General features: G+C 39.0%; 1 protein-coding gene and 1 pseudogene across 2 annotated transcripts in view; one reads left to right on the top strand and one right to left on the bottom strand.

Moving 5' to 3' along the window:
- Nucleotides 1–23409, top strand: part of LOC140746074 (uncharacterized) — a 55465-nt gene extending 32056 nt beyond the window's left edge. Inside the window, exons 7-19 of one of the 2 annotated variants that reach the window (XM_073078069.1) lie at nucleotides 38–237; nucleotides 822–897; nucleotides 1269–1355; nucleotides 1916–2011; nucleotides 2932–3093; nucleotides 4042–4250; nucleotides 4823–4967; nucleotides 5848–5925; nucleotides 17706–17802; nucleotides 20144–20283; nucleotides 21312–21554; nucleotides 22396–22515; nucleotides 23232–23409. In XM_073078069.1, the coding sequence (XP_072934170.1) occupies nucleotides 38–237; nucleotides 822–897; nucleotides 1269–1355; nucleotides 1916–2011; nucleotides 2932–3093; nucleotides 4042–4250; nucleotides 4823–4967; nucleotides 5848–5925; nucleotides 17706–17802; nucleotides 20144–20283; nucleotides 21312–21554; nucleotides 22396–22515; nucleotides 23232–23303 (1725 nt within the window). In that variant the 3' untranslated portion in view covers nucleotides 23304–23409. Of the gene's footprint in view, nucleotides 1–37; nucleotides 238–821; nucleotides 898–1268; nucleotides 1356–1915; nucleotides 2012–2931; nucleotides 3094–4041; nucleotides 4251–4822; nucleotides 4968–5847; nucleotides 5926–17705; nucleotides 17803–20143; nucleotides 20284–21311; nucleotides 21555–22395; nucleotides 22516–23228 lie in introns of both variants that reach the window. The other variant, XM_073078068.1, reaches the window with a different exon arrangement.
- On the bottom strand, nucleotides 9416–11699 carry LOC140746073 (retinol dehydrogenase 11 pseudogene; annotated as a pseudogene).
- Nucleotides 23410–25609: the final 2200 nt, after the last annotated feature.

The raw sequence follows: 25609 nt of genomic DNA, 5'->3' as shown, positions 1-25609 counted from the left end.
CAACAAAGTATATTAATGTTGCACTGTTCGTCCCCAGCAATCGTCGAGCCCCCTAGCGAGCGCGGCGAGCCCCGGCGTGGGCGGTGTGGGCGGAGTGCCGGGCGGCGGTGTGGGCGGCGGTCCGGGCGCGGCGGGCGTGCCGCTGGCGGGCGCGGCGGGCGGCAAGACGTACGCCGCGCAGGCCGGCGGCTACCACGCGCCGCCCTTCCCGCACCACCACCACCATCACCATGCGCCGTTAGTAATGTTAAACTTGTTGTAGTTTGAGAGGTGCGCCCTTCCTGCACCAACATCATCACCATGCGCCGTTAGTACTGTCACTTGTTGTAGATTGATAGCGCCCTTCCTCCGTCACCACCACCACCATCACCATGCGCCGTTAGTAACGTTACACTTGTTGTAGTTTATAAGGTGGTAGTGGTAGAACAAGTGTATTTCAATCGAAGACACAACCGCTGCACGTTTCTCTAGCGTAAAGCAGCTTTTGAGAGGGTGTAAATGCCGGCTGACTAACATATGGGGCGATCATCTTACGCCTATTAGTAATACTCAATGTATAAGATATTTACCATACCGAAGTTTCAAATTTCACAATTTCTGCATATTAAAAATTTAAAAAAAAAGATCTTTCATAGGCGAGAATTGAATAGATTTATTATTAATATGGAACATTAGTCATCAGGAGTTGCTACATATCTGCAATCGGCTTAAAGTAGAAGTCTGTCTATTTTATATAGAGTTGGAAACCGTTGTTATTAGGTGGACTGCATACTCAATTGTTAATTTAATCTTATAAAAAACATTACATGTTTGTGTTGCAGACCGACTGGAAAGTTGAATGGGGAGCCGCGAGCGGCCCCCTTGCCACGACAGGGATTCCCCGCTCATCATCACCACGTATGTATTTGTTTAAATAAAAATATTCACACTTTTTAATATCTATTCTCAAAGGTTTTCCGTGTCGTGTCATTTTTTGTAGCAAAAACAATGTTATGAATCTGTATTCGGCGACTTGCTTGACGGATTGTTTATTGTTCTTAAAATATAGTATTGTATTAAAAAGTATCATTGTTAAGAGAAATTAATAACAAATACGAAGATCATTTTAAAGCTAATGATTCTAATTCTTGCATGTCTTTCATGTAATGTTTGTCTCGAATTTTTCAAAGATATTAATTAATCTTAGACAGAGTGATCATATCTCTATAGTTACAATAAAAATAGGTATAACGTAAGTAATGACTATATCTATGCATTTTTTGTGCCAGAACCCACCGCCAGCCGCGGAGAGCCACGCGCGGCCGCCGCGCCACCACGCGCCGCCGCCGGAGCCGCGACGCCAGGAAGAGGTGCAGGTTCGATTCCGGTCGATGCATTACCACATCACATATTAAGGGCGTATTTAGTCGTCCTCAACTCAATGCTGTCCCATTTTTGGACAGGATTCTCAGAAGGGTTTTAGGCCACATTCCACCGCGTTGGCCAAATGCGAATTAGACTATTTATTGACATCGCACACCTTTGAGAAGTTTTTTTTAAATAACTCTCAGGCATGTAGATTTTCTCACAATGGTTACCTTTATTACTAAATCGAGGATAATTTGTAATACGCATATAACTTACAAAATCAGAGATATCTTAATGGCGTTGACGATAGGAAGCTAAGTCCTGTTGTGTTCTGGTTTGAAAGTGTCTCACCCTTATAGTATATAAGGGTGAGGACACTTCTTTAAAACATCCCGATCAACAAAGGTAACGACATAGTGGCCGTATTTTAGTAGTTCTTTGGAACTCTACCAGGGGTCGATAACATATGGCCTTGGGCGGCAGTGGCCACTTCTATTAGGAGCTATACATTTTTATCCTTTGTGTGAGGCATACTAAAAGAGATTACAAGGTGTTGTCGGTGTTGCAGGAGCTGCGCAAGTTCGGTCAGGAGTTCCAGCTGGTGCCGAGCGGCGCGCAGGGCCCGCCGCCGCAGCACCAGCCGCAGCAGAACCCGCACCCACAGGTGTGTGCCCACACACGTTATCTTTTAACATTAAGTTATTTATACGTTTTTAGGGTTATATAAGTGGTAAGAGCTGTAATAGTGAATAGTAAAAATAGAAAAATAATCCATATGAAGGGAGGTCGCATACAAGAAACCGCTATTTTGCGGCGTTTTTCGCTTTATCTATTAATCCGTTACAGGTAGACAGTTCTAATTTTCACAATGCATTTACTTATATGGCTGCTTTGATATCAAATTCTAATAGTATTATTCGTACTACTATCCCTCTAAGTGAGAGTTCGAATTGCATTTAACCAATTATTGCCTGTCATAAAATTCATACAGAATTAATGTTTTTCATAACATTGTTTCTAAGGTCATATTGCGAAATTTTACTTCCGATTCACAGTGGCGTTATATGACCGAATACGTACACGATGACTGTTTCCGAGCAAACGTAAAGACTGATACTAAGGGTACAGGTGATTTAATTATAGCGTGAAGCAGTTCTGGTGATAGAAAAGGTACATAAAAGACGAGCATCTCAGCCCCCAAGAGTGGCAGCGCATCTGTATACAGTTTTATGTGGAACACCCGTTTCATCCATAGGCATCCGTGACCACTTTCCACCGACCTTCAAGTTGGATTGCCGTTTCAATCTTAAAATGGATCACTTTCCAGCGATCTCACGCCTGCAAGTATTTTTGCCACTTTCATCATTTTTTTATAATATTTTAGTAGGCAGACGAGCATACAGTCCACCTGATGGTAAGCGGCAACTGCCGCCCATGCACATCTGTAATCGACCCCACATAGGATTAGATATTCCTACCTGAGGTCGGCCACAGATGCGCTGCTACCCCTGAGGACTAAGCTGAACGCCTCGGGAAGTCTGTCTCTCTTACCACACAAATTAAATAAATATATCCCGTGTGCAGCAGCTGCCGCCGCCGCCGTCGAGCCCGCCGGTGGTGTCTGCGAACGCGGGCGCGCCGTCGGAGGCGAAGCGCGAGCGCGCGGCCAAGCCGCACGAGCCGCACGCGCACCTGCACCAGCACCCACACCCGCTGCAGCACCAGCACCAGCACCAGCAGCACAAGGTATGTGCATCATGTAGGATGTTATAGTCCGCGTCGTACTTCAAGTCCGCTTTGAAGTTGTTAGGCGCATGTGTAGTTAGAGAGCCAATGCGATCGCACACAACTACAATTATATACTCCGTAGCAACGTAAGTTCACACCAATGCAGCTGTGTACCCGTGGGCGAGAGCAAGCAGCGGACGGGTGTCGGGGGTGGACCGCGCTGTTTTCGTATATAATCGTATCCTAACCGTAATATCTACAATTTACTATTGCGACGCGACTCAGTTCTATATTCGGAGCGGACTAGCAATTTGACGCAAACTCTACAAAGTTAACAATTTTATTCTTTTAACTATTTCTATGTAAATGTCAAAAAAAAGGAAGGTAAGCATTATCGACTAAAATACTTTTTTTTTGTTTCTTATAGAAAATATATAGAATTGTAAATTAAAAGTTTATTCAGAACCAATTTGCCAGTGACATTACAATAAAAAATATACTTTTTTAAAATAAGATATTTGACATAGTTATTTTGTGATGGAGAGAAAAAAATATTATCATTTTTTCGATTACTATTATTGCTTTACGTTATAATAAATCGTTATGTTTTTCCTATACACATTTGCATTTACTCTGAATTAAAGTTAAAATGTTTTCTCCAGAAATAAGGTTTATATGCTAATGATATCATTACATAATATAATTATTTTAATGTCCATTATAGTATTTTAAATTAATTGAAAGATATTTAAACATTCAACTTTATTTAATAAACAAAAAGCCGAACTCATTACAATCAACTCAAATGGTTACTGTTTTTTTTTTTTCAAAATCTATTCCAATCCGCTCAAGTTTCTATTGTGTGGTTTTTCAAAATGTAACCCCACTTGATCTTGAACCCCTAGTCGTTATCATTCAAGTTTCTATTTTTTTTCGAAATGTAACCCCTCTATCTTGACCCCCCAGTCGGTTACGAGCAAGGCGGACGAGGCGAGCGGCGAGGAGCGCTCGCCGGCGGTATCGCCCCCCGCGGCGCCGTCCCCCGCTCTCACGACGGTGGAGCGCGCCACCGCCACGCTCAAGAAGTCCACGCTGAACCCCAACGCGAAGGAGTTCAACCCCAGCGCGGGGAAGAGCTTCACGCCCCGCAGCCCGACCACGCCGAACCCCAGCAGGTGAGTGAACATTAACTCATTTTTGAAGATTGTAGAACCCTCTGTGGTTCGGTTTCGGCGGCACCACATAATAGCAGCATAAGCGCTGCGGTGTACTGGTTTGAAGGATGTACTAAGGAAGACATACTTTTCCGAGGCATTCTTGCTTAGTCCTCAAGAGTAGGGGCACACCTGTGGCCGACGTTAGGTAGGAATCTAATCTTATATGGGATTGATTACAGATGTCTATGAGCGGCAGTAGCCACTTACCATTAGATAAGCTGCATGCTACTCTTATATTATAAAAATCTATAATGTCACATTAGTATATTTATTGTCTGTCTTGTATTGTGTATAGTGTTTGCGATGGTATGTTCTGTTCTAAAGCAATTTTTAACATATAATTGAACAAGGCATTCTGCTTTACTATATTATCTGATCACATTCTGTAACTCAACTCAAGCGAATCTCCTATCTTTTAGAATACTGTCCTATTCAGTAATTTTCATCAGATATTCATTTAAGAAGCATTTGTTCCTAATAGGGCTACCGGCCACTGCTTATACATAACTAAATAAACTGTATGTCCACAGGCCGCACACGCCGGGAACGCCGGGCGGCGGTGTGGGCGTGGGCGTGGGTGTGGGCGGAGTGGGCGTGGGCATGGGGCTCGGCGGCGTGGGCGTCGTGGGCGCCGGCGTCAGCTACGTGCCCGCGCCGCCGCCGCCACCGCACATGGTAAGTTGTTTTTAATAATATGTTTTACTAGTGGTGCCCGCGGCTTCGCCCGCAATCCAATGTGAAACATTTCAAAATCAACAACTACTTACGAATTAAAAATTAATTATAAAAACCTTGTCCCACGGACTAAATTGTGAATCTAAACCATTCTCAAGTCCCCTTGAACACACACAACAAATTTATATAAAAAGATTAGAAGTGTTGCTTTTCATTTTACATACAATTGTATCTACTTTTGTCTTCTTAAGTTTATTGCATGCGTTTAGCAGCAGCAAGTCTGTAAGCTGAGTGTTATTAAGGATATTACTCTAGAACTTTTGGATTGATATACGGGAATAAGTAATTAACACTTAAAAACTCATTTCGTTCCATGCTTGCATAAATTCTTATATGTATTTTATTTGTTATAGACGAGTTTTATTTACTTTTAACAGCGTTTAGATCTTTTACACCTTTATTACCACTTCATCTGCTCTTTGAAGAGTTATTATTTTATATTAAAACATGACTTTTATGTTTGTGTTGTAATTATACGAATATATTTTGAAGGTGGTAGAACCCTTTGTGATTCGACCCCGGCAGCACCACCGCCACACCTATTTCTGCCTTATAACAGCAGTGTTAAACGCTGCTGTGTTCTGGTTTGAAGGGTGTGGTACGGGAGACATACTTTTCCGAGGCGTTCCAGCTTAGTCCTCAGGGTTAGCGGCGCATCTGTGGCCGACCTCAGGTAGATATGGGGTCGATTACACATGTTCATGGGTGGCAGTAGCCACTTACCATCAGGTGGACTGCATGCTCGTCTGCTACTCCCATATTACATTTAAAAAAAAAACTTCCATACAATTTCATATAATTTTATAAGGGTTCCCTGCAGGTGGCCGCGATCCCTTACGGGCTGGTGTCGGCGGCGGCGGCGCAGACCCCGCCCTACGCGCTGCCACACCCCCATCCGGTATGTACACACCCTTTACAATGCCACTAAGATCAGTTCACGCGGCGTTAGGGCGCCTGTACATCAAAGATTTGCGAAGTAGCTAAGTGGTACGCGAGGTCTAAGATAAGTTAAGATGTGCTTTGAAAAAACTTAGCAATACGGATCGCAATCCTTAGATCTCATCCGTAACGTGCATTCCTCCTTATAAAATACCTAGCTACCTCGCACATCTCTGGTGAAAAGGCATCCTTATAGTGCACTATTTTGTTCATGACAAATTTTATTGTATAAACTGTGGTAAGACATTACATAACGTGCATAAATCTTACACCGCTAAATATGTTCATCGAATGAAATCGAAAATAGATTTTTTATAATAGCATAAGTTTTTATTCATTGTTGACGCTAAATTTACTTGGAAAGGTCTATGAGGGTCTCTTTATATTTAGATGTAGGTATGTTCCAACATCTGTTATCAATTTCTGAATTTGTTTATCTGAATTTTGTGACAAAATGTCAGGCTGTTATGTCCACATAACATGAGCACTAGCTACATGTCAGCGTTGTAAAATAGATACCCAGCTGCGAAATCGTGACGTATGGGAGCCATTTTGTCCACTTAACATCAGAAGGACTGGCCAAATTTCCCATGCATAGTGGTCCTATTATACCCAGCGCTGGGACTATAGGGTTGTACTTAGAACTGACGTATGATTATACCCAGCGATGGCACACTAAAAGGGTAGGACTGACGTATGTTGGTGTCCCAGATGGAGGGCGCGTGCGAGTGCGCGCAGTTCGCGCCGCCCTTCCTGCTGCTGGACAAGCGCGAGCGCCGCGACACGGTGCGCGGGGAGGAAGGGCTCGCTTTGATCGTGACGTTGTGCCACTGAGCATACGGATCTATCTAATGGTTTTAAGGACGAATGTTGTTTAAAAAATGTTTTTAATTGAGACGTAAGTTTTTGAAATTGGTTTCAAAGTTTTTGTTCGTTGACTTTGTAAGAATAGTGTTGAAATAAGAATAAGTTTAAATGCTAAATGCATTAATAAATTACTTAAAATGAACGAACGTCATTAAAATAACTATCTGTGTATTGACGTCAAAAAAGATTGCATTAAATAAATCATTTTAATCAGCAAGACATAAACAAATAAATTGAAATTAAACAATGAACAAAAACCTAGAGTTAAAGATTATAATTTACTTTAATGACTTTATAATCATATTATATTAAATAAATAAATAGCAATAAAACAAATATCATAAATTATCCATTGATTTCTAAGCTAAGGCTATAGCAATAAAAGCAAATATCAAAAATTTTCCAATAATTTCTAAGCTAAACTTTCTTTATCGATATAGGTAAATTGTAGTAAGATTAATAATATAATCAATAATTATGTTTATAATGATATGATCAGATTTGTACCGTGAACGATAATTACCGGGGGTCAATGTTTATCGCTCAAATATGTTGCGCGTGAACGAATGATAAGGCATTCATATCCGGGATTATATTCATATAGATATAGATAGTATATATGTTGAATAATATATGGTAAATATGTTTAGATAATGCAAAAGTGTACGACTTTAGCAGTTATTAAAAAAATATTTTAAAGTTAGACTAGCTGACCCGGCAAACATTGTATTGCCATATAAATAAAAAAATGTTAAGGGTATAGATACAAGCCGATTCTCAGACCTACTGAATATGCATATAAAATTTGGTGAAAATCGGTAAAGCCGTTTCGGAGGAGTACGGTAACTAACATTGTGACACGAGAATTTTATATATAAGAAGAGCAAACCAAAAAAAAAACATTCAAGATAATAATATTTTTTTGTTTTAATTCGTTTTTTATCTAATATTATTTTTTATGACAATCATACTGTTAAACTTTTTGTAAAAGTGTTTTAGTTAAGAATCCGTGATAATTTGTTATTTATTGAGATAATATGTTAAAAATACGTGTTTGCTTATCACCTAAACTATAAGATTAAAACAATAAGACCGATTATAATTTATGTTTGCACAAATTATAAAAATAAATATTCATAAAATGTTAAAATTCACAATAATTAAATTCACTTTATACAAAACAACATTCGACCTTTAAAATACATATGTTAAAAGAAAAACGTGCTTTATGTAAATTTCATAATTAATCAGAATTAATGATTTGAATATATCCTTTGTTGAATTTTTCAAAATAACATTCAAACGTCATTATCAAAGCGAGATTCCGAACCTTGATTCAGGTCATATTTAGTGTGTTTTTGAACTGATTCCACCTTTGTGCTGAGCTGTTATTGATGGGATTATTTTTGTTGCATTTTCATAACATAAACATTGTATTATACTTACTTCCTTGCCGTTAAAATATTGTTGTCTTATATGTACATAATGTTTGTCACATAAAATTTATATATCTCCTATTTTGATATCGATTTGAACTTTAGTATCCGGTGCTCCTCCGTAGAGAGCCCACGGCAAGATAATAATTTGCGTAAACAAATCACATACAGTTACAAACTGAAATATATATAATTACATATACCTTACTAATCTGTCATTTGTATTGATTTCGAAGAAAATTTCGAATTATATAGCAAATACAGGCAGACCTTTTCAATTATTCCATATAGATATCAACTTAGATTTTTTGGAAGCAAAGATTATCCTGCAATACTTTCAGCTGTGTAACATATTGAGGTGTTTCACTAAAACCGCCTGAGATTTCAGACCTTACTTTGTTGATAACTGAAATTAGTTATGAATTAAAAATATTTGAAGTGAGTTTTTGAAGTTTGCCGTGGACTAATAGTGTTATTGTTTTTCAAATAATTCGTTTAGTGTGTGGTTTTTGAGTGAATAGTGATCTAACATGTTGACTACTATGTGTATTTGATTATTAATTTATGTCTTAGGATGTTTTACCTTGATGGTGCGTCGTGTGCAGATTTAAGTGTCTTATCTAATATACACATTTTTGAGGTAAAAACCGGCGTAAATTTCACCTTATAATATCTTCTATCCCAATGTAAAAGTTCTGTCGAATACGGAACAGGGGATTCTAAAATTTGCCCATATAGACAGACAATTCAATATAGGTTTAATGTTTTATTGGCGAATAATAAATCCATGGCAGAAAATAGTAATTACATATACTAGTTAGATAAAAATCATACTGCTTTGTAATGATTTATAAAATACTCTCAGCTCAATATGGAAATACTATTATAGTCTCATTGAGATTATTATTTAATAATTCTAAAGTGTTCAATCCACTAGCCCTGTTGAATTAATAGTTACAATTTTAGAAATCACAATAATTACTCAAAAGTTACTCAAAAAACTCCTGTACACAATTTGGTCTGTGTAGATTCACAAATTTAAGCTATGTGTTATCTACCACTTAGTGTTAGAGTTGGTCATCATAAAAACCTGTATCTCTTATTATAATTCATCATAATTATCAAGATAAAGGAAATAACACGAGCGACCTTGTAGAGAATATAATAAATTAAATTACAATATCAACATGGCAACCTTCGAACATGCAAATTAAAAAATCAACATCTGTTTGTCAAATACGTTCTTCCGCTGATAACTTTACGAGGTCTTCCGAAAGACCCCATAATTTGGCTGCGATTTCCTCATCATCCGTAACAGATGACGCTCCGATTTCCCTACAGTCTTCGAAGTACCTCCCATTGACCTGGTCGCAGTCATCAGAAACTGCCAGGTATACTGAAGTCTGGGCGCCCTCATCCGGGCTTTTAAAGAACGCGTATAGTACCAGACTTCTCATCTTTTCCAATATCGTCGAGCTCCGATACAATGATGTGTTCACTTGTCCCGGGTTCAAGCAATTCGCGACCACGCCAGAACCTTCCAGCTTTCGTGCCAGCTCCTTGCAAAACAGAACGTTGCAAAGTTTACTATTCGCGTACGCTTGGATGTAACCTTGACTCTCAGAGTTCAAGTTTTCGATCCTCCCAATCCGGTGCCATGCCGACGACACGACGACGACCCGGCTTGGTTCCGACTTCTTCAACAGCGGCACGAGAAGTACGGTTAGCAGGAACGGCCCGAAGTGGTTTATCTGCATGTCTTTTAAGATGCCATCCTCCGTGCGCTCCCTCTTAGTGCAGATCGCTCCAGCGTTGTTCACCAACACGTCAAGCTTCGCTTCTGCCTGTTTGAATTCTTCCACGAACCGTCTTATAGACGATAGTGACGTGAGATCTAAATGGAAGTATCTGACGCTCTTGTTCTTCGTTATCCTCGTGATTCGATTGACCGCTTTCTCTCCCTTCTCGGGGTTCCTGCAAGCCATCACGACCTTGGCGCCTCGTCTCGCCAGCTCCAAGGCTGTCGCGTATCCAATACCACCACTCGCGCCGGTCACTATAACCACCTTACCGGTCATCACAGTATCGGCGTAGCATCGACCCGATGTCAGCTTATTGAAGACTCTTATTGATATAAGAATCACAATAATCCACACTGTCATATACACTATCCACCACATTGTTTATTGCGTTTGTTTTCAACTTTTGATATAAGTGGAACCTTGCAAGGTCAATGTGAACCGGTTGTAAAGGTTTCTCGATCTTTATAACAATGTTTTTGTACTAGTATTCATTAAAGTACATTTTAAAGACTAATTTGGTGAAACCTTTGTCTGTTGTAAATTCATTTGTATATAAATAAATTGACGTGCCGTGAGAATGTATATATTTTTTAAGATAATAATAAAATATATGTATTGTAATTGAAAATAAAATTTGCAATATAAATATTTTAATTTATATCTGAGTCTGATCTCATTCTTTTCAAACGGTTTAATGATATAATTAATTGAAACTAAAAATTGTCTTATTAATTGTGTAGATAAATTGGTGTTGATAATAAATTATATTAATTAAAGAAGTAAAATTAATTAAAGTAATTAAATTAAATTAGCTTTAGACGTTTGTCGCGAATACTGCTATTTTGTTTTCTTTATTCTTAAAGTCTCCGTTGACGAAGAATACATTTAAATGTATGGTTTTATTTTTGTATTCATTTAAAATATTCCTTTCCAAGACTGAGACTTGCTACGGCATAACGACTAACTTTGCAGGGATGCTGCTGCAAGAATTGATGGTTTGTAGGTAGTCTTGCGACTAAGATATACAACTTTTTGTCACCAAATAGCAGTAAAGTGAAGGAGAACATAAGGGCATCACATTGTGAGACCACCTTTTATTACCGATCATTCCTCTTTAAAATCTGATATATTAAAAATGTTTTTCAATACACGCAATTAATTATTGCTTCACTAGTTTCAAAGAGCAATCCAATAATTGAAAAAAAAAAAAAAATATTAGATATTTCCGTAGGCTATTTATCAAAGCGGCAGCGTTCTTGGAATAATGTTAATACGACATCTAGATTTGGTTATTTCCGTATTAAGATTATTCAAACTGCTTTTAAGTTGTAAATTTATCTTTATGCATTTTATCACGTATGGATACGTATCTTTTACGAAATAAAATCACAATCTCTTTATAATATTATATAAATCAATCTACAAAGATTATTGTAATGAAACCACTGAATCGGATTAAACATGATATCAATTCAATTATAACTAATTTATCAGACAAAAAACTTTATAAACATTCTCACGACCACGGCACCACTGTCACAACACTTTCACTTGTAAACACACTTGTCGCATAACACACGTGTTACATCGCGACGTCGTCCGAACGCATGTGTGATCGAGACACGACTGTGTTTTGTATTGATGTGATAGCGTTAAATTGGTTTCGCGTGCGAATCTACACCACAGAGTTGATGGCGGATAGAAATGACGCGTTGTGATGCAAACGATTAAATATATTGGAAAAGATATTCTAGAAATGCTTATTGGCTATACTGAAATAGGTTTTTATATTTTTTACTTTTGATACTTAATTTGTATGAAGAGAAATGATGTATATGTACTTTTTAACTACCAAAGTTTTCTTTTTCTTCTAAAAAACAAACAACATTAATAAATAAAAATACTACAAGTTAGTTCGGTAAGCTAATTGGCCTTTGCCGCTGGAGCGCCACACTGCTTATAATAATTATAAAAACAAAAACTCCCGCTTAAAAATATGAGAAGTTTCGAATACATACAGAACATTCCATACGATATAAGATTATCTTGATTTACGGTGCACTTCTACTTATTTATCAGTCTATGTGTAAGCACTTATAACCCAGAGAAATATTTTAAGTATGTATTGTGCGGATATGTTTATGACGTGAGTGATTTATTTGATTATGTAATTATATAATAAAATAATTATTGTTTTTAAAACCTCTTGGCGATATTGTATAAAATTTAGACAGTCTTCTGAAGCAGCAACTCAAAGGCATTCGAGTATATAGTGGTAAAACATAGACTGGACTTGGGGAGAAAAAGTTTTATCCGCGAGTTGGTAAGAAGTAGTCTTGGGCGTAATAGTTCGCAACTGGGATCGCTCAATCTAGTTCTCGGTTCCTAAACGAATTAGTTCGCTCTTTTGCTGTCCGTCTTCTCCAAGCTGCTTACTGAATAGTTGGGAACTGAAGAACAGATGAACTAAAAGAACGAAGGATCTGACTTTTTTTGAATCAATTTGTAGATTTGAATTTTGTAGATTATGTGATAAGATTAAGGAATGCATGAATTAAAATGTTTGAGCGCTAAAACGGGATAAACCTATTGATTCATGTAATTATTCATAAAATATGACGACATTAGTTCGATTACCACCATTTTCCACTAGTTCACTTAGAAGCTAACGAACTATGGAGCGGGAAATCGGAGATCTACATCGCGTAGTTCATCTGTGGGAGCGCTCTTCCAACTAATTCGTTCGAGAACTGCACAAGACTAATAAGAAGTTTGTAAATGATTCAACTGAGGGCGGGAGACACGGAATGATAGTCGGTTGGTACTTGCACAAAAGCGTGTATTCATAAAGACGGCGTAAAGCGGACTGGCGCGGCGAACGGGGGAACGGTCGAACGCGACTCGCGGCGCCGGAGACGTTAGGTAAAGGCGCGAGCGAACCGATGCAATATAAAGCCGCGCTACAATCTCCCCCTTTTGACCTAGTCAAGTGCCCTCACGACAGGTCAAACACCAGTAAAACTTACGCGACAGGATTACGACGACGACAGCGCGGTCTTTTCGGACCTACAGGCTCCGGCTGATCGTCCTGACGAGCGTGGTAGCGTCGCAGATCCCTGGTGTGGTACTTCCCCAGAATTTCGTCGGAACTACCACAACGAGACAAGATGTATGTAGTTGAACTAACCTTTTTAGTGATAACATACGGACCATCTTGCCGTGGGGCGAGTTTGGAACTGAACCCCTTACTACTTAACATATGACCGCGTAACAAGACTAAGTCACCTGGAACATAACCCTCGGCGTTTTGACGAGCCTTGTTCTGAACGCGTTTCCTCTTCTCTTGCTCGTACTCGACGCTTCCTTTAGGAGCTATGAGTGGACCGGCTAGCTTGAGCAAATGAGGTGTAATCTGAGGGACGTAATTCTCGGTCTTAGGACCTCCCCCTTCCTTAAAAACGTCTTCATACTCCTGACGTTGTTCAGCGAGGATTGTACGTTCATGTGGTTCCAGCATCGTACCCTTGAATGCCCTCTGAAAATCCGCGGAAGCACACACCATAGGACTGCGGGACCTCTCCCAGTGCAAGCGGTGAGTGACATGAGGTCGATCAGCCGTGAACCATGTATTACGATGCATGTTAATAGTAATGCGTGCTTTGCGCAAGAAATCTATGCCTAGAAGAGTTTCATTGTTGACGGCGTGCGGAAAGATAACGAAGGTGGTAGGTATTACTGCATCAGTTCGATCGAGCCCTACCTTTACATCTACGAGTTTGACATCCCGTGTTTGAACGACTCCGTCCGCGAGCTTGACTGACATGACACTATCGCGAAAAGGTAAGTTGAGCCTTTGGAATAGTGCATAAAGTGAGGCTCCGGCAACGCAACGCTTGGCAGCCGTGTCAACTAAACCCGTACCGGTGTTACCACAAATCTCGATATAAAGAATGGGACGGCCCTTACTAGAATCTGAAACACGCGATTCGGTCGGTCGCCCCGTCCGCAAAACCGTTCCGCTCATAGGCAAACATGCATAAGTAGGTACAACATCATTCTTAGATACATTATTATTATTACCGTTGAAAGGTAACTTGTCTTCCAGAGGCAAAAGTTCGCGAGTAGGTATGTTATCACACATTGAAGACTCAAAATCATTAGCCTTGGACGCTGTCGGCATGCGTTTGAGTTTCGACTCGGGCCGTGAAGACAAGTGTCCTTGAACCTTACACTTTTTCAAATTTCTTTTACACATTTTATCTTTTGTAACATTACGTACATAAACAGAATCATGATTTAAACGATTACAAACAGAAACATCACTTGAACATTTGCAACCCGAGTTAGAGTTCTGTAAAACATTAATGGACGCGAAAGAGTTACATTTTACGCAGTTAGAACGGATAACACCTATTCGACCGCAACCGTAACACGAAATTTGAGAACCGGACACTTCACTCTTACTTTTAATTTTCGGACACAAATCGCGCGAATGTCCCGATTTACGACAATAAACACAGAAAAGTTTACCTGCACTCGACGAAAGTCTTACTACTTTAGTCGTGTCGTCACTCGTAGAAGAAGCGGTCAGCACCGGCGCGTTTGATGCGTTTCCCGCGCTTCTAACCGACGCGACGGCCGGCGGCGGCGGCACGCTCGCACAAAGGGCGGGCGACGGCGCGGCGGCGGTCAAAGTCGGCGGCGGCGCGCTACAAAGGGCTGGCGGCGGCACGCTTGTATTCAAAGCGGGCGCCGCAAAGCCGCGCGCGGCGAACGAAGGGAGCGTTTTCTTTTGATACACATGAAAACCGCGCAAAGTACCGACAGTACTTGGATACGCTGGCGCTTCATTGATGGTGTCCTCTATGTGTCTGGCTTTACTTATCAAATCTTCGATGCTGTGAACGGATTCTCTACTGACACGTTCACGAATTATGTTGTTGAGTAAACCGTAAATCATATCTAACTGTATTCTTTCTTCGATGGTATAGGGTAGTTTCGCCATCAGAGCACGGAGGCGAGTCACGAAGACCTCTGCACGTTCGGAGCGCTGGTCTGACGCGAAGATGTCCCCAAAAATCTTATGCGGAGGCCTAGGAGCTCCATACATTGAACGTAGGCGCTTGAGTGCGTCGTCCCACGATGCGATCGACGATTTAACTCCCCTGAACCAAACAGCGGCCTCTCCCTCTAGGAGCATCGGAAGGCCACGTAGTGCATGGTCGTCACTGATGTTAGTGCACTCCTTGTACACACATATAGCGTCGACGAATGCTTCTACGACTTCTGAGTCCTGCTTTGAGCCATTGAAACGAGCGGTACAATTCGCGAAGTTTCCAGTCTGAACCATTGATGACATGCCTGGAGACGTAGGCTGGTAGAGCTCTGGTTGAGCGTGTGCGAGTTCAGAATAGATTCAATAAGCTCACGATTCGACTGAGCTTGAGCTCTGGCGAACGCTGACAACAACGGCTCCAGCCGATCCTCGTATGACGAGTCCAAGTTCTTGTCAGTGCCCTCTGCACTGTCCAAGGATTGTCTCTTACGACGTGGTCGAGGCATGTTTAAAACTTAACACTTAACACAAGTACACGAACACGATAAACTATAGTCACAGGCGTGTCAACACAGTTGAACACGATCGTTAACACTAATTAATTTACGAATGTGAGTTCTAAAAATCCTTTAGATGCCACGAGTTGGGACGCCACTGTAAAAAGATTCAACTGAGGGCGGGAGACACGGAATGATAGTCGGTTGGTACTTGCACAAAAGCGTGTATTCATAAAGACGGCGTAAAGCGGACTGGCGCGGCGAACGGGGGAACGGTCGAACGCGACTCGCGGCGCCGGAGACGTTAGGTAAAGGCGCGAGCGAACCGATGCAATATAAAGCCGCGCTACAAGTTGTTTTTAAATATTGGTATATGTCAAACTGCCATCAATCCGGGATCCAGTGTTATTGTTAAGTGGGATGATGATTTTTGTTATGAAAATCTTGACCATGTGCGATTTATAGATTTATTATTTACCAACTTAAGTTAGAACCTATTTATTAGGAGAATCTAAATGGACAATAATAAGCAAGACTTTGTTAATACAAGGCAACTATTGCTGCTGAATTATGAGCGTGCTCTGGCCAATTTTTACATTCCCTCTCGTCTTTGTTTTATGCTAATGGATTTGGTTTTATGTGTAATAAGTTAACAACACTTTTTGTGAGTGATTTTCTGATTTTAATATAAGGAAACACATATTGTAAAGTGTATAAGGTCCTATTTTATCCATATTAGTAGTATAGGCTTTTAGTTTGAGTATTAAGTCAATCAGCGTGCATCTTACGTTATTTAAACTATCCAAATTTAACAACCTTTGGAGGGTGGTAGAACCCTTAATGGTTCGACTCAGGCGGCACCACCGCCACACCTAATTCTACCTAATAACAGCAGTGTTAGGCGCTGCTGTGTTCCGGTTTGAAGGGTGTGGTAAGGGAGACAGACTTTTCCGAGGCGTTCCAGCTTAGTCCTCAGGGGTAGCGGCGCATCTGTGGTCGACCTCAGGTAGGAATATCTAATCCTATCTGGGGTTGATTACAGATGTCCATGGGCGGCAGTAGCCACTTACCATCAGGTGGACTGCATGCTCGTCCGCTACTCTTATATTATATAAAAAAAAACATCATCATCATTATCATCATCAACATTTTTGGTAGACAAAACATTGGATTAATAATTTATTAATATAAGGTGTTCGTCATATAACACTGATAGTCATTAGAAATCTATTGGTTACTTTTCTTATGGAGGAATGTATGTAGAATCTCCTATTCTGTAACTGGCACAATGTAATCGATTGGTACAGTATTATTACAACGATTTGGTAATTTCTGTACAAACATTTATGCTCACAAGCGAACATGCAACGGTTTAAAATATTCAAATGTGTTGCGAATTGCGATACGCAAACTGTGTATTACATTACTTAATTATGCGCCTGAGTCTTTCAAGGTGAAAGAACCCAGAAAAAGGAAACAGCAATGTTAACAGATGTTATGTTCTACTTTGAACGGGGTGTTAAGTCTAGTCGTTCAACTTCTGACCCTTATTAAAAATAGGTCCGTTATTAATTTGGATTTTTTTTTATAGATTTTTTTTAAAGTTCCGAACCTTGATAGGCAAAACTGTGGATAAAGTGGTTATTATTAACGGGCGTTAGGCCTTAAGGGTAGTTCAGGTTTCTAAGTGCCACCTCAGGCAGGAATCCGGTGCTGTATGTGGCACTCATTACAAAAGTCGTTAGGACGCAGGGAATTAAAATAGGATCTTATAACTTAAGGTATAACAAATCGAATGCCCTTTTGGAATTACTTTGTGTGATAATGCCTTATGCACAATATTAAATCATAGATGCGCCCTGGAGTAAAAGAAAAATCGTTTATAATGTGTCATTAAACAGGGTAAAGAGTTTGAACTTCCCAAACAATTTAGTTATTATTAGATATATTATTAAACTTCTTACTTGACTTCACTCTTATTGAATAATTCAGCCACATTTGCACAGGGCGTTTCTTAGATTTAATAATTAATTCAAGCACCGAAACGTGAACACGTGATATATCATAAATATGTGTTACAGTTGTACGGATCGGCGATGGCCGGTGGAGCGGCGGTGGCGGGCGGCGCCGGCCAGCACGCGCCCATGCAGGCGCAGCCGCAGAGAAACTTCAGGAAAGGTAAGTATATTATATGGATAAGTGGGTTGTACAATAAAACCATAGTGGAGAGTTGAGATTGGAGGGTGACTTGACCGGGGGACGGATGCGACAGTGGTATTTGTTTAGTGGGAGGGCAGTTGATATCTTCTGACGCTAGGGGCGCTGTACGTACAGAGCTGTGCGTACTATAAGTATACGGTCGGTAAAAGTGGACGTAGTTCATATTTATTTAGGGTGCAATTACTTGTTGGTTCGATGTAAACCTCAGTTAAGTGGTCACTGCAGTTTAAAGACATCTGTTAGTAGGTACCAAGTAAAATTGTTACAAAAAGCTGATGGTAAATACGTATATACGCATGAACAGTAACGAAGTAAGAACGCCTTATACCATTGTAATTTGATGGCAGTAGTACTTGGCTCAGTATTATCATTCATAAACTTACAATTCAATCTTTGGACTGCCCTCCCCCGTTTGTATTAAATACCACTCGAGCATTTGTTCAACTGGATTGAGTATTGTCTACCTGGGTCTAACCGGCTTGTTGCTAACGTCATCGTTAGCATTGATTTTCTCCGTTCTAAACGTTGTCAAGGAAACATAAATATTGTATGGCTTGGGAGGATTTATACAATTTTGTGATACTGGTAATAATTCTACATCGTGTATAATATCAAATTTACGAAAAAAAAACGTTGAATATGTTGAAAGGAAACATTGTAATTTTGTGCAAGGCAACATCTTTTTAGCTTGTTTATATAAATCCTCCCATAGCGCTCAGCAATGCGAACCGTTTTTAAATTAAACGTGTTTTGTATTTTTTACGAACGGATGGAATGAAGAAATATGTATGTAGATATAAGAGTTATATAGTTCCCGTGTAGTCACAGTGAACAGACTTATAAACAGTGTTTTTCTTTGCAGGGAGCAAATGGAAAATAGGTAGATTTTGTTAACTAGCTTTTTGAAAAACTTTGCCGGTGATCTCTCTGTTACTACCGAGATCACGGTTACTACAAAAATGGCATTTTTTTATTTTATTTTCGATTAGCCGTTTGTGCCTTAAATATCAACAAACTTTATAGTACCCAATTGGTAATATGATGCATCGGAAATAAGAAAGATTTTCATTTTCATTGATAATTTGATGTAAAAATGCACATTAAAATATTAGAACTGAGCAGAGCAAAAACGGTCGTTATGTCTAATTTAATTCATCTATGGCGACGTCACGTCACAAGAAGTGTTGGTAATTACAACAAGTAATGGTAGCGCTATCTATCAATAAAACAATCAATAAATTCCAAACAACGATTATTCAACATCTAGTCGTTCTGGCATCACACGAACTTCTAATCAACCTATAAAATTGCCTTTTAGTAAATTTGGCATGGAAGCATATAAGTTATTTAATATAACAAAAATAATTCTCTTATTGAATAGTTTTCTTACTTCCGATATATTATCATATTACCAGATGAGAAAAAAACTAAGTACAAAACTTTAAATTAAATTATTGAAGAAATGATTTATAAAATCATTTTAAAGACGTTTGTAGTTTGAATAAAAGACTGCACTTGAGAACATATGAGTTATATTTAGAGCGTTCGCACTTGCCTCATTTGAGGGTAGTTGACATAATAAAATAAAATGCTATAATAGTATAGTATAGTAACTATTTCATTGATATAATAGAATAAAAGTACAATAAACAATAGATTTAGATATAGTTGTCAACTACCCTATATAACTGCTTAAGTATAATCATGCACAGCTGCAATCTACCGTCATTTAGCGCAGATTGAGTCTGTCGGTCGATCACATTATAGATTTCTATCTCGACTTGTGCAGTCACCACCTAAAAAATTGATGCGAATATGTGGACGTATAAAGTTTTGTTTGTTGATGTTTGGCGCAAACGCTACGTTTGACGTAGGTACATACATAATGGCTTCGAGCGTGCTATACACATACATATAGTACGACAAATTTCTTAGTGCGCGTGACACTGGCGATCCTAATGTTTCCTAGGTTGTCAAAACTACTTAAGGAGTGGATTATTTTAACAACTATATTATTCAATATTTAACATATTATGCCGAATCTCTAAGGATATTGATAAAAAAAATATTTTATTGACAAATAATATAAGTTTTAGGTTTTAAAGTCGTCATTTTATTAAAGTAACGGAAAAATTAAAAACTTTTCACTCGTGGAAATTCGAAAATCGCTCGTGAACAATAAAGGCCTGTTCCCAAAAACCGCCACACGCACATATAAGTTTGTCGCACTATACATACATACATAGGCTCGTTTAGTGTGCGTAAAGCGGTCACCGGAGACGTGTGCGTGTGTTCGCAGTGGGCGTAGGCTCGGGGGTGCAGGTGGCCGCCGCGACCGGGCAGCCGCTGCTGGCGCCCGCCCCCATGCAGCCCTTCATGCCCTACCCGCACCCCCACCCCGCGCCGCCGCAGCCCTCGCTGCACCAGTACCAACACATGGTAGGTGTATGTAGTTTATATTTGGTAGCATAGATTAGTAAAGATTACTCACTCCTAACAAGGAAATGTAACCAGTTTTGACAATTGAAATTGGCACTGTCATCTATTTTCGTGTTTGAAAGTTATTAAAAAAATAGTTTTTAGAGCTTTTATGAATGAAACAATTTTTCTCCGCTCTTTTTCTTCGATTACGTGTTTTTCCACTTAACTGCGCATGTCGGCGTTGTTCCGCGTAAATTACGCAATGACAGCCATTAAATGGCTGACAAAAATGTCACCCTTTTAAGCCATATAATCGCTTCATTCAGTTACAAGGCGGTGAGATATCTATACTTATCTATGCTTGGTAGCTGTAAGTTCAGAAAGTAAAGTAAATGGACGATAGTGTTAGAAATAGTATAGAATGGATTCAGTTACGAACAGATGGTGGTGGAACCCTTCATGGTCCGTTTCCGGCTCCACCATACAATAGTATTAAAAGCTTCTGTATCTGCTTTAGGCGTATATACTTAAATAGGTGTATATATATTTATACGAGGTACTCCAACTTAATCATCGGATTTTATAACGTATTCGAAACTCATCTCATGTAGGATTCCAACCTACTCAAGTTGATGACACATGTGCAAAAACAATACTTACTATTGTTACTTAACGACAGGTGTGTAGTTGACACATATGTTTGTTGCTTCAATTTTTGAATAAAATATTAGGGAAATAAATGAAATAGAAGAATCTTCAGCATTCGAATGGTATTAGAATAATGGTTAATCATCACATTCATAATTAAACGTTAATCAGGAGTAATTAATTTTAAAGGAACAATATTTCAATCATTTTTTGCCTCATACATTTTTATTTCTAATTTCATCTTTAGCTATTTTTTTTAATTTACAATCATTTTTTGTAATATGTTCATTACATTTAAGTTATTATAAGACTATTATATAAAAATAATGATATAAAAAAATATATAAAAAATAATGTTAATCGTACCACATACTATATGTCGTATGGCCGACCACCAGATGCGGATGTACCACGGCGGCAGCATGGGCGTGGGCATGAACATGGGCGGGAACATGGGCGTGGGCGGCGGCGTGGCGCACGGCGGCGTGCCCGCGGAGAGCTACGCGCCGCCCGCGCCGTCGCCCGCCGCCAACTCGCCCGCGCTGTACCCGCCGCCCTCGCCCGCGCACACGCCGCACCCGCACCCGCATCCGCACCCGCACCCGCATCCGCACCACCACTACCAGCAGCCGCCGTTCCAGGTAACGAACTAATTACATTGATTTAAATTAAATAATGCTTTATACACTTTTGAAGGTGGTAGAACCCTTTGTGGTTCGACTTCGACGGCATCACCGCTACACCTATTTCTGCCTTATCAACAGCAGCGTTAAACGCTTATGTGCTCTGGTTTGAAGGGTGTGGTACGGGAGACATACTTTTCCGAGGCGTTCCAGCTTAGTTCTCAGGGGTAGCGGCGCATCTGTGGCCGACCTCAGATAGGAATATCTAATCCTAACTGGAGTTGATTACAGATGTCCATGGGCGGCAGTAGCCACTTACCATCAGGTGGACTGCATGCTCGTCTGCTACTCCTATATAAAAAACTCACAACCACTAATTTCATGTATCATGTCGTACCATAGACACATACATAGACGAGTACATAAACACCCAGACCAAACAGACAAAACAGGAGTACAAATTGTCGCCATAAATAATGGTAAAAAAAATACATTTTCCTAATGGATCTTGTATGCACATTGCGACACATTACATGACAAAGTTTGTTCAGTGTTTGAATAAAAACTTATGTAACGTTTTTGAGCGTAATAGATACCTATGGTTTTCTATATCCTATCTAACGATATAAAACACAGTATTTCTTTTTTTAAATCAGTTATTGTTTTATCAACGCAAATGACTTATAGCCTACAGGTAACATTATCGTGGTATTTACTCCAGTAATGAGTCGATGTTTAAAATAAGTAAATAAAAAACGGCTTCGGACTTCAGTCTGAAATAAATAAAAAACAAATAATAACACAATCACTGAATATGATAATAATTAATTAATATATAATTGTTTCTGGCCACTTGCAGGTGCTGTGCCCACTGATGGGCCCCGGCGGCACGGCGCACCACCACCACCACCACCACGTGGCCTACCTCAACCACGCGCCGCCCACCGCCTCGCCGCCGCACCACCCGCACCAAGTGCAGGTCAATACCAACAACACCCTACCATCCTCACCGTCGTATCATACACACGTATAGTCCGCGTCAAACTGTGGATTGAGCTGAAGTTGTTGCGAGCTGGTGTAGACAGAGCGGACTAGAAGTTTTACGCGGACTATACCATCTTCATCCTCGTGAGATATAATATGTTCTTACATATACCTTACTACAATGCCCAGTACATTATTAATACATACCACTACCAAAAATTCAAAGGGTGGTACTACTATGTACTTCCATCAGTGTTATCATTACCAACCTAACGCTCAGAATACACAGTGCGTTTATTTGCTGCTTTCAAACATAAGAGAACACAGTTTGGCGTTCGCTTGAGCAGACAGAATATTAACGCTCCGTGAGGTCTCACTTTAATAACACTATTTACACTAATGTTACGTTAGCGGACACCTTTAATACGACCATTATAATATCATTATCATTTAAAGTTATAAGACAGACGCGTCAGAATAAAAAAACACAAAAATTAAAATTTAACTTTATTACACAAAAATTATAGCAAAAGGATTGTCGTTCTGTCAATTAGATTAGGTTAATCTAGCACACGCACTGTATTTTTTTCTTTTCACTTATAAACGTCATATCTTGCCAAATAACCATACCTTCATAACGAGCGTGTGTACGCATAACGGTCTCTTCACGTCACATTGTTAGTAAGTGAGTGTGCGTGTCGGTTACAGCAGGTGCTCCTCCCGCCCCAGCACCAGTCGTCCGGCTCGACGACGCCGGGCGTGCACAGCGGCGCGCACCCGTAGGGCGGCGCCCGCCCGCCCCGCGCGCACCGCCCGCCCCCGCGCCCGCCCCCGCGCCCGCCCGCCGTGCTAGGCGGCACACGTGTCGCGACACACACGCGGGGTATATCTCCACACACACACGTATACTGTACATATGATATTATATTATATTATACTGTATGATACTTACGGATATGTTTCAAAAATTTGGATTTTGTTTAACTTTAAAAGTCGAAAGTGACGTAAAATGAACGAGTTTTAGGGGATTTTTAAACAGTAAATTCGTTTAGTGAGTCACACTTTATTTTCTATTTTGTCAGATTACAATTTTAATGTACTGGGAAATTGCTAAGTTTTATTATAATTTCAGTTTGCGATTCGTTTGAATTTATTTAATTTTATTAGATTCAAAAAGATCTTTAATACTATTGACAACATCTATAATAAAGAACCTAATATAGAAATGCGGTAGCTGAAAGGTTCGACGAAATTAAATACAAAACTCGAAGAATATCAGGTTCTAATCCCAATGATATTCCCTATCCCAGTGTATTCAACAATTTCGATCTTATTACAACTCTCAATATTTAAATACTCTAAAAGAATAATTTATTATTTTAAAAAAACATTATTAATATTCTCTCGGAAATATGAATATATCCAAATATTTTTGTTAATTAATATTTATTGGAGATATACCCATTTAGTTTTAAAAAGACTAAAAGTGTGATTTATATTAATTAAGATGGGATTTGAAAACGATAGAACTTGGATGGTAATGGTAACGTTAAAAAAGTGTTGACTTATAATCTATGTAAAAATATATATAATCTGTTTTAATGTGTACATAAATAATACGAGAGCATTTTACTTAACTAACACAACGACAGTTAAGTAATTTTCGCATTTTAATACACAAAATTACACGTAGTGAGTCGCTACAGGCGATGGGATTGGCAAGTGGAATATATATTTATTTATTTAAAAAATAATATAGGACATTTTAATATACAAGAGGTGAGAGAGGTTTTATCGCGTATGTAGACATCGGTTGGATGGTATTTTAGCTCTTATAATGAACGTCATTAAGGATGAAATTGTATAATAATAAATATAATATTATTATTATTAACAAATACTATCCTTTTTTAATATTGAATCAAATCTTTAAATTATGGTCGTTTTAAATTCAAGTTCTATCGTTTTTAAATATGTTTGTCATGTAAGCATCACATTTGCTGGCATTTCATTTCTATATTGTTGTGAAAATTAATTAAGAGAAATTCTAAAGGTTAGTAATTAACCCTTGGGGTTGTCGCGGTCGATGCAATAAATATAAAAATTGTGTCTTAATTGGATATATATCGGTGTAATAAAAATTTTCATTGTGGATATTTTGTATCTTGTATTGCAACATGAAATTAATATGGCCAATACACTGGCGTCCACGTCAGAACGAATGAAAAAGACAATTGAACGCTTCGAATTTTTTTTGTAGTTGTAATTTGGATGCTAGTCCTTTGGCCGATTGATTTTCTGTTGCCGACGTAAAATTTATTGCCAGGTAGAAATGTGTTTTTTAGTGATATATATTATGATTATTGTAATATAATTGTTATCGGCATATATCGATCGTTTAGCACGGCGGGGTACGAGATAAAAAGCATTCTATGTATGTAAGAATACTTTTTCGTTTGTTTGTCTGAGTGTGTGTTCGTGGTTGTATCTCTATCGCTCGGCCACAACGAAGCGATATCGCCCGGCGGTAGATTGTGTAAAATAAGTAGATAATTTTCTCTATTATAGCTGGTCGGCTCGCAGGCTGTTTGGTTCGGTGTTATGACGTCATAGGCTTCGCTTAAATGTTTGAGAGCTGCGACTTGCTTACTCCAATGCTGGGCACTGGGAGTTATATGCACTGTCCGTAATCAATATTCCTTTTTTTATATAATATGGTTATCAAATGTTCAATCGTATCATATTAATATTTGAACATTGCAACATTAATGCAAAATTGTTAAAATGAATAAGTTTGAAACTGCCTAAAAAATGTTATATATTTTTCAGCCTTTCTTATACAATTACAATTCTTATACTTATACAGTTAGTCATTACTATTACTTAAAAGTTTATTTTAATAGCAATTTGAACTTTAGTCAGATCTCACGAATGTGAGATTTTACACCTGTTTTCCACGATCAAATAATTTACAGTACTTCGCTATTATTGTTATATTTCACATAATGAAGTTGTATGCCGATGCATGTATAATGCATGCATGCATAGTCTAGGTATTATTGTTATATTTGTATAACGAATATGTGCAA

This window comes from Epargyreus clarus, unplaced genomic scaffold, assembly GCF_041222505.1.
Source record: "Epargyreus clarus isolate Ecla_fem2 unplaced genomic scaffold, WU_Ecla_fem_2.2 ptg000012l, whole genome shotgun sequence".
NCBI classification, from domain to species: Eukaryota; Metazoa; Arthropoda; class Insecta; order Lepidoptera; family Hesperiidae; genus Epargyreus; species Epargyreus clarus.
Note: the sequence above shows the minus strand (reverse complement) of the source record. Positions and strands in the feature narration are given on the sequence as shown.